The 18,223-nt window shown below is 49.2% G+C and overlaps 1 protein-coding gene across 2 annotated transcripts in view; it reads right to left on the reverse strand.

Annotated features, from left to right (window-relative positions):
• ESYT1 (extended synaptotagmin 1) overlaps positions 1 to 18,223 on the reverse strand; it is an 88,585-nt gene that overhangs the window by 18,502 nt on the left and 51,860 nt on the right. For both annotated transcript variants that reach the window (XM_054975967.1, XM_054975966.1), the window contains exons 14-20: positions 13,906 to 13,977; positions 8,095 to 8,181; positions 7,862 to 8,011; positions 6,125 to 6,277; positions 3,393 to 3,569; positions 2,300 to 2,382; positions 204 to 252 (exon numbers count right to left, since the gene is read on the reverse strand). In XM_054975967.1, the coding sequence (XP_054831942.1) occupies positions 204 to 252; positions 2,300 to 2,382; positions 3,393 to 3,569; positions 6,125 to 6,277; positions 7,862 to 8,011; positions 8,095 to 8,181; positions 13,906 to 13,977 (771 nt within the window). The remainder of the gene's footprint in view (positions 1 to 203; positions 253 to 2,299; positions 2,383 to 3,392; positions 3,570 to 6,124; positions 6,278 to 7,861; positions 8,012 to 8,094; positions 8,182 to 13,905; positions 13,978 to 18,223) is intronic.

An 18,223-nucleotide genomic window follows, 5' to 3' on the forward strand; every position in this document is an offset into this window, starting at 1 on the left:
TCATTTTACCGACCTCGGAAGGATGGAAGGCTCAACCTTGAGCTGGCTATCAGAACCCAGCTTCTGCCAGGATTGAACTTGGGTCATGAGCAGAGCTTGGGCTGCAGTACTGCAGCTTATCACTCTGCGCCACGGGACCTTTTTTTGACAAGATATGTGTCATCTCTACAATCTCCTCGGTACTGTTGGCAGATTCATCTTACCTCATCAACAAACTTGCAGGTTAGTGCTCGTCTCAGAGGGATCTTACACCTGTGGGGTGTGAGGGGAAGAAAAGGTGTGGTATAAGGTTATTCGCTTAAGCATGTGCCTGTGTTTTTTTTTTTGCCACAGGCCCTTCCAAAAAAATCAACAGTTCTCTGCATGTTTTTGATGGGGAGGATTCACAATACTTAGTCCTAGACCCACCATCGTCCTAAGGTAGTTCTGCAGTACTGTTAATAATGACAGTAGAACAGTGCTGTGAACTTTCAGGATCAGCGTGTTCATTTGCAGGGATTTGGGATGGGTTTTCTGCAAGATTACTGATGACCATATTTGGAACTCCGGTGTGGTTTATCTTCACACCAGACTGTCTGGTAACTCTGAACATCTTCTCTTGTAGCTGCATGGCTTGGCTTGGAGCCACCTATTCTATGTGGCACTCTGTGTTCTGGATTTCATGGGTTCTAACATGAGAAGAGGCTGATGAATTTTGCCTTATGCCTCAGGACTGATAATCTTTTGATCCCTCCAGGCCACCAATCTGTGAAGCCCCAACAAAGGACTGGCACTGCAGGATAGCACAAACGGCGAGTTTAGCCATGGAAGCTCTCTGCCTGCACCTAGCATAGTGCTCAGGGTGAATGAGAATTAAAACAAAGCCATAACTGTGGGTGGAAGGGAAGACAGGAGTAGTGGCCTCGCTCTGCACAGATGTTCCAGCTCCCTTCTCTGGTTTGTCATTTTTTTTTTGTTTGAAAAACTTAATTTAATAATAATAATAATATGTTTATTGCTTTTCCGGCCGAAGCCATAAGCCATACAAACACCAACAAAATATGAACTGTACACTTGAACATACCCAATTCACACAGACATAACTCGTCATTATCACTTTAAACTATCTAAACTCATGAAGATTTTGTCTCTTTATCACCGTGGCTAAAAAGGAAGCCACTATAGCAGAGGTTTGATTGTCAGGAAAGTTATCAGACAATAACACTGAGATTGTCCAAGGAAGGAAGGGAAGCTTTTCTTTTAACATAATAGGAATAATAAATCTCTCTCTTTCCTTACTCCACTTAGGGCAAAAAACTATTATATGATCCAAGGTCTCTAACCTTGTTTTGGTGATAGATGGGAAAACATGGCAGTATAACCCACCATATTGCTGAGTAAAGAAGTAAGAGCTAAACCACGTGTGATACTAGGGATGTGGGGAGAAGGCAAAGGAGAAGTACACTGGGGCCACAGTGCTAGGGGAAAAGGGAATTAATTCTTCACCACAATGCCATTTCCCTGATTTTTTTTAAAAAACCCTTCAGTTACTTTAAGCCCCAGGAGGGAGAAAAGATAGGCAGACTCAGGGTACCCATATTTTTCTATTCCTGAGCTTTGAAGTAGCTTGTGGGAAGGGTTCCAAGTGGAAAAGTGGCACAAAGAGATGTGCTGTGGCCCCGGTCAACATTCCCTTCCCTCCCACAGCTGCTTTTTAAGGCATAAGACAAGCTTAGACATCACCGAATTCTTGAGTCACTCACAAGTTCAGCCTTAATCCCTCTCCCAGGGCAGCAGGACACATGGATGACTGAAAGGCAGCTGGGTTCCTGGCATTTTTGGTTAAGATTATTCTTTTTATGTATTGTCGAAGGCTTTCACGGCCAGAGAACGATGGTTGTTGTGGGTTTTCCGGGCTGTATTGCCGTGGTCTTGGCATTGTAGTTCCTGACGTTTCGCCAGCAGCTGTGGCTGGCGAAACGTCAGGAACTACAATGCCAAGACCATGGCAATACAGCCCGGAAAACCCACAACAACCATTATTCTTTTTAAATTACTTTTTCAAAAGGTAACATAGTAACCAATGTTAACTTAAACATATAAGACTACTTGTATTTTGCTGTTTTGGGCTACTTCTAAGCCCCACCACCTCAAACCCCGGTGGCTAATAATGCCTAGGAAAACAGGGGAAGGGGCTGGGCTCTAAGTCGCTTCTCATGGACTCTCCAGGTACCCAGGCACCTTCCTCTGCTCCCTACTCAAAGGGAGAGAACTTTGCATTCTGTGGCTTTTGTCCCTTTTCTCCTTATTTCAAACTCACCTTCCCAAGAAGTCGTCTTTGTCAACATCTTTGTCGTACAAATCAAACTCCACCTCCTGGCCTGGGACATCAGTCACTATGACCTGGCGGACGTGGGAAAGAACGTTACAAATTAAGCACACATTCAGAGCAAACAAAACGCACTGTAACGTGCTCTGGCCATTTCCACTATATAGCCTCATGGAGGACTTCTGCACTTGCATGCTAGGTCCAAAATGCACCATCTTGGCTTTGTGCCTCCTGGGTGAACTGTGTGCTTCTAAATGTAGATGATTTCTACTTGCATTATGCAGCTGGTGGTTAGAAGAAAACCTACTTGCCTCGAAACACCCGAGTTCCTGAATGGACCAAATGTCCCCTTTGGGTTTTCCATAGTCTGGCATTTTAGGTGCATTCTGATGCATGCCTGACTAGCTGGGCAAATACCCTGCCTGGTACCCATCTGTGCTGCAAGAAAGGCATCCTGGGGCTTGAGCACAGTGTGAGGTACAGCATCATCCCTTTGAAGAACAGACGTTTGCTTGTATGGAGCAAACAGTTTGCACGGTTTAAACCATTCCTTAGCTCAACCAAAGGGTAAAACCTGGGAGTAGCATTATACAATTCAATTTAAAAAACTCCCGGTAATGGAGATGTCTCTTTGAAGAAGGAGTAACAGCCTGCATAGAACAGTAATTTGAAGACTTGGCATTGCACTTCATGGGTTCCCTTGACGTTTTCGACCTCATCATTTCCAAGGGACCGTTACATATCAGTTATGGACTAAAATGGACTGTGTTCCTTGAGAATTACCCAGAAGCCATTTCACCAGCTTTATACATTGGCTTTAGTATTTGTATATGTAATTGTGTTGAAATGTATTTATAGATTGTTGTTTATGATTATATATGATTTTTGTCTTGATGCACTTGTAGCACTGTTGTACTTTCAGAATATAAAATAGTGTAAAACACAGTATTTATTGTATGGTTAGAGAGATCCATTACCAGGAGTTTTTTTAATTGAATTAAACCATGCCTTGCCAAACCCTGCCATTTGCCATTGGCCAGGGCTGAGAGGGCCCAGGGGAGCCCACCCTAACAGGCATTCTCACCTCGTAGATCTCACTCCAGCGGGGGTTGAGCTCTTCTTTGATGACGCGGCTGCGGAACTTCTGGCCACCTAAGCGCACTTTGACATAAGGGTCCGATTTGCCCTTGATCATCCCACCCATGAAGTTATCTTTGGCAATGAGGTTCTCAGCCTCCAGAAGGTGAATACGAATCACGTTCTAAGGGAAAGGTTACATGAGGGGAGGTCACAGCGTGCCTGACTGAACTGCAATTATTACCATTTACTTGGTCTCAAAACCATCCTGCATTTTTAAGAGACCAGCATAACCAGGGCTTTTTTCCAGGGGGAACGCGGTGGAATGGAGTCCCGGCACCTCTTGTAAATGGTCACATGGCTGGTGGCCCCGCCCCCTGATCTCGACAGAGAGGAGTTCAACAACAACAAAGTTTATTAGCCAGAGGCCATCACATTCTTGAAATCAATTCAAGATTACATGATTGCACATCAGCAAGACACACGCCATTTTAAAATAAATATTTAAAAAGTACATATTTCAACAATTACCACTTTTAAAATTTACTTATAAAATTGATCAGTCCTAAAAGCATAATTATTTGGCAACAATATAAACTTAAAATATCCAGGCAATCATTAAAATTGTAGCTTACTATAATTTACATAATATAAATACCTAAAATTCAAATTACCTAATATTATCAAATTATAACAATACTTATCTAGGATTCTGCACGCTAAGCCAGGACAGAGAGGAGTTTAGATTGCCCTCCGTGCCATGCGGCGCGGAAGGCAATCTAAACTCCCCCCTGTCTAGAGATCAGGGGGCGGGGCCACTGGCCATGTGACCATTTTCGCCGAGAGCGATTTAAACTTTTAAAAACTCCCCCCTTGTTCCAGCTGACCCAAAGTGATGTCATTGTGCGGTCCTGAGTTCCACCACTGAGTTCCACCACCGCTTTTCCCAGGAAAAAAAGCCCTAAGCATAATAACCCTCTTCAGCAAAGAAGTAGAGAGGGAATGAAATGTGACTTGATGTTAAGAGTGCCTGGTTCCTGTAATACATGTAAACTTGCTGAAATCAGTCAATATTTTATAGGTAAAAGCAATGTCATAACATATAATTAAAAATGTATCATTGTTACACAATTTCTTTATAAAGCAGGATCACCTTCATCATTATCCTCACATTATCATCTAAAACCAGACAATATTATCGTCTAAAACAAAGAGCCAGCAAGATATAATAGTGGTGAGAGGGTCGGAGTAGGACTTGTAAGACCCGGGTTCAAATCCCCACTCTGCTACGAAGCTTGCTGGGTGACCGTGGGCCAGTCCCTTTCAGCCTAACCCATTTCACAGGGTTGTTGTGGGGATAAAATGGAGGGAGAGAGAATGCTTTATGGTGCTCTGGGTCTCCTTTGGTGCGGTATAAATAATTAAGTATTTTGTTATTATTTTGCTGCAGCATATACAAAGATGAATGTTTCTTACGTGAAACTGCAGTTTCAGGTCCTGGAAAAGCTAATGATACTGCACTTTTCTGTAGCACAATACATTTTCCTTACGGGGTGCATCGCAGAGCAGACATAAGAACGCGCTATTTCACAGAATGCTTAATTAACTTGCGGAATTTTCTACCACACAATTTATTGATGGCTATTGACATAGATGGCTTTTTAAAAGAGTTTAGACCAGGGCTTTTTTTTCTGGGAAAAGAGGTGGTGGAACTCAGTGGGATGCCAGCACAGGGGGCAACTCTTGGTGGGAGGTAGTGCCCCTGGCAAGACCACACAGTGATGTCACTTTGGATCAGCTGGAACAAAGGGGGAGTTTTTTAAAGTTTAAATTGCCCTCAGTGAAAATGGTCAAATGGCTGGTGGCCCCACCCCCTGATCTAAACTCCCCTCTGTCTGGAGATCAGGGGTTCTGGCACCTCTTAAAAATGGTCACATGGCTGGTGGCCCCACCCCCTGATCTCCAGACAGAGGGGAGTTTAGATTAGGGGGTGGGGCCACCAGCCATGTGACCATTTTTAAGAGGTGCCAGAACTCCGTTCCATCTCATTCCAGCTGAAAAAAAGCCCTGGTTTAGGCAGATTAATAGAAAACAGTTATAATGACTAACAGCCATGGGTAAAACTAAATAAAACCTCTATGTTCAGAGTTTAGTCTACCTTTGTATATCAGATGCCAGGGTCAAAATACAGGGGAGACAATTTGCTTTTCTCTGACTTACTTATTGGCTCCCTGGCTGGCTACCATTAGAGGCCGGATGTTGGACTGGATGGTTTGAGCCAACCACAGGACAGCAGAAAACAAATTATTTATGTTTACATGACAGCTCTGGGGAAGTCCTTACTGAAAGGAGCATTGGGCCAATAAGATAAACATCTTAAGTGAAAATGGTTAGTAGTTTATTTGACCAAAAGATAATCTGCTTTTTAAAAAAAAGTAACACTGGAGAACATAAATAAGAAAATTCAATCCCACTCTGTTTTTGAACCTGATTAGTAATGATGTTTTGACAAACTGATTTTTTTGTTCTTTAATATTTATTCTAGCTTTATCAAAGCCACACATTTATAGTTTCTAAATTTTTATTTTAAAAAAAATCAGACTCCACTTGAATTTGATTTGGTGAATTAAAAGCACAGGGATCCCAATCCACATTCTCGGTCATTACTACAAGCGCTGCATCTCACCCACCTAGCCGGCGACTCAGACGATATCAGCCTTCTCAATGGTGTGACCTTACCTCGGTGCCAAACTGGGCATCTGGGCTGGCTGTAAGAGGCCGAGGAGACTTGTCGACGCTGCTGCCGACATAGGTGCTCTCGGTAACATTCAGATGTCCTGGAGGACACGGCCGGGGGGTGGAGCAAACTTCAGGGGCATCAAAATATAAGACCTACAGAAACAGCAGTTACAGAGGAGGATCGGGCTAGAAAGCCACTTCACGTTGCAAGTTAAGAAGCACCGGTCCGTGGAAGGGAGTTGACTTACACAATATTGTGGACTACAACACCAGTTTCCCATTGGCAGAGGGAGCCCTGGCTGCAGCTGCACGCCCAACCACTAGCAGAGGTGAGACTTGATAACCAGGCAGATCTATACTCTGATATTTGCTGCCCAAACAGCTGTGCTCTGCCACTTCCAGCACACAAGAGAAGGGGTCCCGTCTACATCTCATGCTCCAGTGGACTGTTCCCAGCTCAGGAGGAAGGGAGGGCTACAAAGTCGGGAGTGATCAAGGAGGAGGGACCCATCTCTTGTCTCCTTTGCAGCAAAGAGGCCCCCAGTGGTGTGGAGGGGAGCAGCTGAACTTATTGCCAAACCAGCAGGAGGAGGCAGGTGAGGAAGAAACAGGGCCTTTGTCCCATTCAAGATAGCCAGTATGTGTCACAGGCTGCCTCCACACAGAGGTGTTGCTCTATTCTCCACCCAAGTTGTTGCTTTTTGCTTTTTAGTTTTGCTTCCACGTGACATCGTCATGCAATCGTTCACCTGCCAGGTTTCCCCTTGCTTCCCTGTGCGTTTCCCCAAACCTACTTTGTTACAGTCTCTCCAGCATGACTGCACTCAGCACGGGTTTGGGATCTATGTGGATGGAAAGGTGCAGATTTCCACATCTCCTTGCCCACATCCAGCACTATCCCCAGCTCCATTCCCCATCGCACCCATCATTTCCGCTCCTTGCCACTGGAAGTCTTTTCGGTGACTCCTCCAACCACTAGGTAGGTATGTGCTAGGTATGTGCTGTCAAGTCACAACTGACGCCGACCCAGAAAGGGGCTTTCAAGGCAGGTCAAAAGCAGACCCCCCCCAGCTATTGTTACTGGAAAAAACAGCATCATTAAAATATAGTGAAATACCGGCTACTGTTTTTTTTTAATGTAGTAACAGGCATGAGAGGATTGCACACCGACTCCCTCTCCTCTGTGCGGAGCTTCCGTTGCCTGCTGTGGATTCCTCTGCATTTGCAGCAGCAGTGAGAACACAACAGGGACTCATCTTGGGAAGAAGCAACTGTTGTATACCCTTTCCATTTTGTCTTTAAAAGAAAAGGGTTTAAACGTATTTTAAATATTTTATTGCAGTTTTATACAAAGTACTTTGACAATCAGGGCTTTTTTTCAGGGGGAACACGGGGGAACGGAGTTCCGGAACCTCTTGAAAATGGTCACATGGCTGGTGGCCCTGCCCCCTGATCTCCAGACCGAGGGGAGTTGAGATTGCCCTCCGCGAGGGCAATCTAAACTCCCCTCTGTCTGGAGATCAGGGGGCGGGGCCACCAGCCATGTGACCATTTTCTCCGCGGGCAACCCACTGAGTTCCACCACCTCTTTTCCCAGAAAAAAAGCCCTGTTGACAACTGGGCTGCGCAGAAAGGGGGAGAGGTTATCTCGATTATCACGCTCACCCCCAATAACAACACTGTCACAACCAAGAGCAGTGCCCGAATGTTACACTGAAGCCCCAAAGCCAAACTCACCCGCATGATGAGTTTCATGTAGATGCGGCTGTTGGATCCAGAGTTCTCCAGCTGGAACCCCTGGTCCAGCGTCATACCATCGGCACTCAGCAAGCGGGACAAGGGGATAGTGAGGGAGCCCAGCGTAGTCTGGCGGTTATCATCTTTGACCTGCAGGGGGACCAAAGAAGTTTTTGCTACTGCCTGCACAGGAAGGAGGACAGACAGGGCTGAGGCAAGGGGACGAAGGCTACCTGTATATCAATATCCTCTTTGGCTGGGTTTTGCAGGAAGAAACGGAAGGCGTCATCCCAGACAGGGGAGGCGGTGCTATAGACAACCTGGTAGGGTAAGAAGCCAGGGAGTGACAGTAAGTTGCCATTACATCTTTCGAAGAGGGACAGAAATAGAACCTACTTCGGTGGGTTTTCAGTCGCCCAAGCCGCAAATGTCCAGAAGTTACTTTGACAGGGAACCCTTCAGCAAGAAACTGCTGTTCAGAAGCTGGTCGTTGGAAGAAGGTGACATGACAGCTGTATATCCCACCTGCCAGCAGTACATGCAGCGAGGGGTTATTACACTGGACGATGCTCTAAGGAAGGGGAAGGAGGCAAGATTCTCTGGGCACGTCCATCTTGCCAACCCAGATCCGTTTCTCCTGTATGCCCACACCAAATCACAACTGGAGAGGTTCAGCAGGTGATAACTAGTAAATCCCACACCTCTTTTGGTCAGATGTTACACTCTTTTGTGAAATGCCGTCCCCAGACTCACCTGGAGGACGAGTTGCGGCCTACGGGGTGGCAAGGGGGAGCGGAGGCATAGTGGCCGCTGGGCTTCCTGGTGGCCCGTGCTGCTGCTCTGCGGCTGGGAAATTCAAATCTCGGCCAGCCAATCCTGGCCAGCCAGGACTGGCTGAGGAGTGTGGGGCTGGGCGCCGGACCTGGGGGATGCTGGCGCCACAGTCCAGTGACGTGTATTTAGGGCTGCTGGCTCCGCCCCTCTGCACTTCGTGTTTCTTCGGCATGAGGAGCAGAGTGGTAGAGGCCTGCCCTCAGCAACGTTCAGAGACCGTTGGAGGCAGTCAGCAGCTCACAAAGGCATCGGTGTTGAGCTCAGAAGAGCTCAGGACGACTCGGCGGTTGCAGCCCCGGCTGTAAGCTTCACACAGCCGTGTGGCAGCAGCTTTCGGCAGTTGCCCAGTAGCTGAGGAGGCATACTTCAGCTGCAGAGCAGGCTGCAGCAGGGGCACGGCGGGCTCTTCTCCAGCAACTTTGGTAGCAGGGGTCTTCTCCACGGCACCCCCTCCCCCTTGTATCCCCTGGGGGAATTTCAATCATGCCTGCAGAGAGGAAAGGGAAGGCCACCGCTTCAAGGGTGCAGGCTGCTTCCAGGCCTTCTGGCGGGCCTGTTGGGGCAGTGGGAAAGCCGGTGGACTCCTCCTGGCCTGGGCAGGCTCTGGCTGGGCCTGCAGTATGCTGTCCTCCTAGGGCTAGAGGAGGGGTGGGTGGGAGAGCCACAAATTTCTTCCACGGGGCCTCCCAGCTCCTGGCTGGCAGGGGGGCCTGTGGGAATGAGGACTGGGAGACTTGGTGAAGCAGGGGTGGGCAGCCTACTTTGCTGGGCTTTGGAGCTCCTCTCCGAAAGAGTTGAGCAGCTGGGGGCCTCTGCTCGGGAGCAGTCCCTCCTGTCACAGGCCCCTCCCATGGAGCTGGCTCATCTACCAAGGGAAAGAGCCCAGCTCAGGACCTCAGGGCACCATGGTCCCCCAGCAGCAGCCTCAGAGGCTCTAGCAGGCCTGAGCCTTGCTGGCCAGCTGGGAAGAGAGCCAAGTAGAGTCCAGGCACCGACACGAGGATTCAGACACTGCAGGAACTGCAGGTGAGTCCTCTTCGTTTGACAAGGCTGGGGACCCTATTGGGGCACTGCAGCTCTGGTGCCTGGCCTCCCGGCCTGGGCACTCCACCAGTGGGCCAAGCACAGCAGGAGGGGGTCTGATCCCAGGGAGGTGTGGGCTACAGGGGGCGAGCAGCCGTCCCCCCGACCATGCCCTCTTTCATGGATGATGAGGATCCCCCTGGGATCCACCTTGCCCACAAGGTGCGGGAATGCAATTTGGACGGCCATGACACAGAAATCATTACTCTAATGAGACCTGAGACGTAGGATGGGTGGGGTTCCTCCTCCCCCAAAGGGAGAAGGACGGGTGGAAGAATGAGATAGCAGAGTGTAATTCTAGCAATTGGTTAGAAGGGTACGTGGTCTTTATCGGGGTGGTGCAGGCAGCCTACCCCGAGAGGGGCTACCACTTGATGAACCACCTGCACAGTGTCCTAAGGGCTCGGGCCTTGGCTGGGGATCCTGAGGCCATTGAGTATGACGAGACCTTTTGGAAGAGGGTCTCTCACAACCCCAGGGCGAGGTGGGAGCTCTTCAGTCAGAAGCTTTGGCTCTGGTTGGTGGGACCCCACGTGCGGGGTAAGGATGGAGCAGGTGGCCCAGCAGGCGGGGCAAGGCCTGTGGCCTTCGTTGAGAGTACAACCAGGGGAGGTATCAGCGCCCATGGTGCCGGTTTGATCACAGCTGCGATGGCTGCTTTGGACCCCACCCCTGGCTCTGTTGCCCCCATGGTTCTGCTGTCACTCCCTATCGGGCCGGCCATTCCTGCACCCGCATCTTCTGTAAGGAAGGAGGACCGAGTGCCTCTGCTGCCTAGGCAGCTAGCACCGGGAAGTAGCTGAGCACCCATGGGCTTGGGGGCTGCCCCCCCCCGTCCAGTTGGAGGCCCTTCGCCCCCTCCTACTCCACTGTCATAACAAACAAGTGGCCCAGGACCTGCTGAAGGGTTTCTCCAGTGGCTGTCCAGCAGGCCTGCGACCTGCCTGCCATACGCAGTGACGTCTTTTACTTTGGGAGAGGGGGGACAGACAGTTTGCAGTTCTGCTCTTCTCTTGCTCTTCTCTCTGCTATTGCTGTCCTGCACTCAGCTGTCTTATCTCTATAGGTGTGGGGGTGGATGGAGCTCGAGATGCCTGAGAACCAGCCGAATGACCTTGGAGCCTTGGAGCCTGCATCTCTTCCCCCTTCCAGCTTTTCCTGCGAGAGACCGCACACTGAGACTAACGGACTTCTGCTCGAAAAAGGGGGAGGAGAGAGGAGGGTATAACTAGCCCGCTGGGCCTTGCCCTGGTATTCCTGGAAATTGCTTTGTACTGTGCTCTAATGGTGGTAATCTCTGAATAAAGACCTTTAACTCATCCAGCCTGGTCTGATGAAGTAGTTTAGGAGAATCTCCTGGCAGAGTCTGACATTTTGCCAGGAATCTTATATACCTCGGACCCCAGAGAACCAGAGCGATCCCGCTACCTGCACTATGGCAGAAGGAGTGGGCGATGGCACTCCAGTGAAACCCGAGGGCACACCCAAAGACCTGGTGGAGAAGCCAAAGCAGAGGCTAGCTGTGGTGAGCGGGGCTGGGGCAATACCTAAAACTGGATCCAGTTTCTTGCACTGGCTGAGCGCCACGCCCCAGGAATAGACCCCCGTGTACAACCACGGCTGATGTCAAGGAGTGCAAAGAGCGGCGAAAGGCCCAGCTGTTCCAGCAGAGCCTCAGGGGAGAGGCGACCATCCTGGAGAAACTGGGAGAGGACTGTGATGGTGAGGAATCTGCCTTGGCAAAGGATGGAGGCGGGAGCGAAGAGGGCGAGGGGAAGGAGACCCCCGACCCCAGTGGCAGTACTCATGTACAGGAGTTACAAGAGGAGGTGGAGGAAGTCAAGCATGCAGTGATGGAGATCATGGAGGGGCTGCAGGAGCCGCTTCAGAAAGCCCCGCCTCAAGGAGCCCCGGTCGGCCTATCTCCAGGACCTCCTGACCAGCCTGTGGTCCCTAGAGCCGAGGCCGCCATTGAGCGATGGTGAGTTAGCGGCTTTGGGGGTCCTGAGTCAGCTCCTTCTGGCCTGGCAGAAGCTCGAAGTGCGTTTCAAGGGAGATCCCGAAGAACTGGCCTATTTCTTAGCGCAGGTGGGGGAGTTCCCGAGAGAGTGGGGCCACACGTTTCCGAACGATCTCAGCTGCGTAAGCTACATCGGGTCCCAACTGGGGGGCTCGGCAGCGAAGTGGCATGTGACCTGTATGCAGCCCAACCCTTGAACTGAGAAGCATGGAAGCGTTTCTGCGGGCACTCAAAGAACAGTATGAAGACCCTCTGGAGGAAGAGAGGGCGAGGACCCATTTGAAACGCCTGAGGCAAGGCAACCGTCCCGTCCGCGAGTATGCACTCGAGTTTCGTGAGTACGCAGACAAGTTGAGGGACTGGACAGAGAAAGTAAAGATTGAATTCTTCAGAGTCGGCCTGAATCTGGTAGCCAAAGCCCTGGTGCAGAATGGTCTGTGAACCCTGCTTGGATGGATCCAATTAGCCTGTGAGACTGAGAACCGGAAGCAAGCAGTGAAGCTACTGCGGCTGCAACATCAAGCCAGGCAGTGGAGGAGCTCTGGAGATGTACAACCACGAGAGAAGGGAAGGGGCAAGGATGAGGCAGCCTTCCCCTCCCCAGTGAGAAGGACCAGAGGAGGAGGAGGCAAGAGCTGTGCCTGAGATGTGGCTAAGCGGGTCACTTTGTTGCAGAGCGTTCACCAGTGGAACGAGCCCTCATAGAGCCGGGGTGGAAGCCAAAAAGATCATCGGAGGAGTGGCCGAAGCCTAAAGCTCGTCCGATCCTGAAGAGGGAGATGGCATCAGAGGAATGCTGTGGGAGTCACTGGCGCCATCACTGCTTCGCTATATCCAACACCTGGGCCCACCTGATGACCGGGTTACACAGCTCGGGGAGAATGACCTGGGCAAGTGGTGGGGTGTGGACTCAAAGCAGGCCACGATTCAGGACATGGACGGCCTATTCAAATGGCTGCCGCATTCTATGATCAGACTTGTTGCAGAAGCGCTCTTGGGTACGGGGCCATCCACCTGGACAGGGTTGATGTCGGCAGGCAAAAATTGGCCTGATGACAAAAAACTGGAGGAGCATGTGCTGAAGGCCGGGGGGTTGGTGATCCCTCATCTGGACACTTGACATGAGCGGGAGGCCCTGTACTGCCCAGTTGGGGGCAGGACATCTGGCTGCAGGATGCGAGGGACAGTACCTTGAGAGCTGGTTGCAGCTTTAGGAGCATTGGAAGGAGCTGATTTGTGGCTCCTGTGGCGGTTTTGCATTGGGATCAGATCCTTTTGCAGGGAGACGGTGGACTGTGTGTCCAGTCTCCCCGGTAAGGGGATTCCCCTAAGGAATCTTGGGAGTGAGGTATGGTGGGAGTGCACAGGGCCAGCACCACCATTGAGGCGGTGAGGCGGGCGCTGCGGGTGCTGGAGGGTGCGTCGGCGGTGGAGGCACGTGCCACGGAGCTGGCGTGCCTGGCCCGCAGCCGGCCAACCCTGTACCGCCGCTGTTGCCACACACCCCCAGCCAGGTGCAGCAGCCACGGGCCAGGCACAGCAGGCGTCTGGGGCAGTGTGTGGAATGTGGGCACCCTCCGCGCGCTGCCCCAGCCACCCGCCAGCCAATAGGCCCAGCTTTGCTGCATGATGACATCATCATGCGGTAACATCATCACGCAGGCCTGGGGTGGGGGGCGCGCACACACTATGTGCACATGCATGTAGGGGTGGCTGCAAGCGCCAGAAGCCCTGGCGCTGCCCCTGGTGGTGCATGCCCAGCGGGGAGCTGCCAGGGCATACTCACTCCCAGGTGGCAGGGGATCCACACAGAGGTATACGCCCATGTGGCATCCCATTGGATGCCACTCCTTGGTTTCCCCTCCTGAGTTTTGGTCTGAGGGGGTACAGCAGTTGGCAGACAGGTCAGCCGATGCTCAGGATTTGACCACTATGTAGCACCAATGATCCACAAGCTGTGTATGTTTCAGTAAAGCTGTGACCTCCTTTTACTCCAACCAGCTGTGTCAATGGTTCTTGTTACCTTGGCCTTCCCTCCCCTTCTCTGCCCATTAGCGCTGGACTGCAAAAGGCATAATGAAAAAAAGAAATACATTCTATCCCTTACCCTGCTCTCACGAGTGACATCTTGGATAGAAAGTTGTACTACAGGATTTGGCTCCTTGCTGGATTTCTTCAGCTGTGGAACAGTCAAGAAACAATGAACTAAGAGCTTTTTAAGGAACAATATAAGCATTAACAAGTTAGGCCTCTATAAGTATGGGAGACCACTTCCTCTTTTATAAAATCTTGTGTCAATAGAGGCTCAAGAGAAAACCTAATCCCCCGGTAGATAACTCTTGTTTTCTTGATAAACCAAGTGTATTTTGTATTGACATCAACAAATTAATCTCTTGAATGTTTTCCTGGATCTCTTTCTAATCTCAAAATATTTCTTAGTAATAAATTTTAAAACAAAAAAGAAAACATATTTCTTAGTGACTGCCAAATATCTTTCTACCTAAAAAGTAGGGCCCACATTTAACTAATTTTGTTAAATTTTCCCCAGCTTTTCTTGTTTCACTTTCCTCTTCTATTGGTTCTTGGACTCCTTTACCTTTTAAAAAATGTCCTCTGTAACTAACTTCTCATCTCTTACTCTTTCTAAATGCAGCGGTGGAATCCTCCTACTGATGCTTTAAGCGCCTCCATGCCAAAAAAATGCATTCCAAACATTACATTACATTTAATCTCTTCAATTAATAGATTATTAATAGAAATTAAATTGCCATGTTTTGTTCTCATTACTAAATCTCATAGCTATTGGAGTGTGAGCTGGTGTACTTTTAATATCAATTTCACACATAGTCAAATTCTTAACAATAGCTGGTATCCTAGAGTAAAGATCGATTTTTGAATAAATATAACGAACCATTCAAGAGTAAGTGGAATAGTCCCATGTAGGGTGTACCATATACCAGCATTTCTCAGACTGGGGTTCAGGGACCTTTCGATGTCCATGTTGGCATTCCAGTAAGCCTGCAGGTCTTTTATAAGGACGGAGGGCCGGCTCCTCTCATGCCCATTTGGCTAACATGAAAACAGACCCATTTACGGTTTTCTAGGAGTTGTGGGCAGGGACCTTTGTGGATGGGGATGAAACTGACTTCCCCTCTTTCAAAAGGTGGACACTCATAGAGCACTGCCCTACCTAGTCACCTAGCTTCCAAATTACTTTACAGCATTATCCAGAAAATATACTGATGGGCGCTCAGAAAACAGAGTTGCACTGTTGTTTGTTGACGTCTTCTGTACAGCAGGCCAGTTGAATGGCGAGGATTCTATGGCTTTTTTGACTGCTAGGTGGCGCATATGCAGGAGTTTTTCCCGCCAAAACCAACTTGATCTTGGGGGACAGTGCCCCCTCACCCTCAGTTTCTCCTAAGCCACTGGCTCCACTATCAGTGAAGAGCAAAAGCGGGGCAGGAGGGAGGGTATGTGTGCCTGCACAGAAGATGTCAATGAACAACAGCTATAGGTAAGTGCAACTCTGTTTTCATTGTCCGTCTTTCTGTGCAGTCCCACATGGGAAATTAACAAGCCACTTACTTCAGGTGGTGGGCATGCTCTCCATTGGAATAATGACTGAAGAACTGCTTGTCCCACTGAAGCTTCCTTTCGGTCCAGCATGTCTAATGTGTAGTGTTTGGCAAAAGTGCCCGATGACGACTATGTCGCTACTTTACAGAAGTCCTGCAAGGGAACTCCATTGGGCAGTGCCGTCGGCAGGGCTTTTTGAGCCGGAACGCCCCAGAACGGCATTCTGGTACCGCTTTAAAATATCTGGGCGGGCGAGAGCGCTTCCGTGATCCATGGGGGGCTCAATTCAGTCTGGAAAAGGCTAAATACAGCCAGGATCAGGCCCAAGTCAGCCTGGAATGGGCTGCTGCCGGGTGAGGGAACCCTCCCTACCCGGTAGTGGCCCAATCCTGGCTGGTTTGGCCCTGATCCAGGCCGTTTCAGGCCCTACATGGGCCCAAAATGGCCTGGATCGGGCCCGGTTTGGCCATTTTGACCCATCAGATTGCCCGTTGACACAAATATTAGAATTCCTTCTGAATCTAAGGTCTTTAAGACCTAAGGAAGGTCTTTCTAACTCATCAGTCAAAGTCTTAGTGGCTACATCAGCCTTCCATCCACCTATAGACAAGAAGACTGTCTTCTCTCACCATACTTCCAAATTTTTTCTAAAGGGCTTAAAGAACTTGTTCCCTACGGTAACTAGAATAGTGCCTCAATGGTCACTACAATTAGTATTAACAAATGACAAAACCATTCGAACCACTAGCCACATGCCATCTGGGGTTCTTAACTACGAAGGTAGCACTCCCAGTAGAGATCACATCGATCAGGAGAGTGAGTGAGCTAGCTGCTCTGTGACCAGGCCCTCCTTTCCTGAAAATTCACCATGGAAAGGTAGTTCTTAGAACTGGCCTAGACTTTCAACCCAAAATTATACCCAAATTTCACATGTCAGAGGAGATAGATCTCCCAGTTTTCCTTCCATCATCTACTATCTAGCAGAACAGACGCTACACTCCTTAGATGTCTGCAAAGCGATTTTATTTTACTTGGATCTCACTGCATTGTTTAGGAAGGACAAGCAGTTATTAGTGTGTTATGAGGGCCCTAACAAAGGGGGAAAGGCCACCCCCCTAACTATTGCTAGCTGGGTGGTATGAGCTTTCCAGGTATGTTATGAAGCATCCAGGATCAACGCACCAAAAGTCAAAGAAACGCTCGACTTTGGCTACTTTTGGATCTTAGAAACCGACCCTGCAACTTTCGAAACCAAAGAGACATGGATCTGAGAAGGAAGACCTCCATCTACTGAATTCTTTGAGCCTCCTAAGAAGAAATCGAAGTACAAAACTTGACACTCACACAAGGGAAAGAATAAGCATCCCTTAGAGTCAGAGTTCCAAGCGCCAGAGGTGCAGATGGTGGAAAGACCCCGTACACTTGCAATCCGCTCCAGGTCTCCTTTGCTTCTGTCTTTGGAAGAAGAAGGTGAAGTCACTGAGATACCCTCTCAGCCAGCTCCCTGGCCTGGGACCCAGGAGATCCAACAACTCTGTTGTGATCCTGGATGTTAACTCGGCTCTGATAAGCCAGGTGATGTCAACAGCAGCTGTGGTGGTGCTTGAGGTGCCTCTACAAGGCCCTGAGTCTCCGGAGTCAGGTGTTGGATCTGGATCCGAGTTGGTGGGATGATTGGATCCACAGAACTTGTAGCCGTCGATGCCGAGACACCTGTTGTATCCGAGCAACATAGGTCCTGGCTAGGCGGGTTCGATGCCAAAGTTGACATCGGAGTCAGGCACTCAGACAACTCTACGATAGTGGAGGTTTTTGCTGCTTTAATGCCCGGACTGGTGGATGCCGATGGGGCTTGCTCCGATAATAGGGTTTTGAGCCTCATGGCTCTTTCTGCCCATGCTTTTGGTGTAAAATTTTGACAATGTTTGCATGCCGCTACATCGTGCCCTTGTCCAAGGCAGGTTAAGCAGGCAGTATGACCATCTGTGCGAGTCATTTTTGCATTGCACAGACTGCAGCATTTAAACAAGGCTTTATTGGCCATATTTCAGGTGAAACTCGCTGTCTTCAGTGCAATGGTGAGGCCTACTCAAGATGAGCAGACCGCAGAGCGCTGTAGACGAACCTCTTCAACTGGCGGCGAAAAGCGAACTGAGGGTGAAGGACCGCGTCTCCCCGAGTCAAGCCGATTTGGCGAGAAAAATGCCCGTGCATGCGTTCTGGGGAGATGAGTGCCACCTAGTGGTAAATAATTGTAGAAATCTTGCCGTTCAGCAGGCCTGTGCATGCGCAGTCCCATGTGGAACTGCACAGAAGGACAGACAATGAACCAGTACTTCTGCCTTTGTAACTCTTAACAGGTTGAATGGCACCAATGAGGAACAGGCCAGATAAAATAGTCTTAGTTAAAATTGAACTGGTTCTCACTCTGCTTTCCAATACCAAGGATATCAATACAGGAAGATATCACTCTGCATCGAGAGACAAATAAAACTAATAACGGCCTTTTTCAATGGAATAGCAGAAGTTTTGTGTTATGTTCATCTTTTTCTATTTCTATCAGTATCTCTGAAAAATGTTTCCCCATCCCTTCCTACCTCCGTTCAGGTGGCTACTGTCTATATTAACCAATAAGGACGTTTCTTACTGTCTAAAATTCCTTCCAAACATGGGATGAGTTTGATTAGAACTTGGGATCAGGGCCTTTTGATCTGTGGCCCTATAAAAACAGCTACCTCCTTGTGAGCCATGTATAGACAAATATAAACATTTCCCTTCAAGTACAGTTGATAGGGTTCTCATAGTCTAGATGGTCATCAACTAGTGATTTTGTAGTTGATTAACTT

This window comes from Eublepharis macularius, chromosome 4, assembly GCF_028583425.1.
Source record: "Eublepharis macularius isolate TG4126 chromosome 4, MPM_Emac_v1.0, whole genome shotgun sequence".
NCBI lineage: Eukaryota > Metazoa > Chordata > Lepidosauria > Squamata > Eublepharidae > Eublepharis > Eublepharis macularius.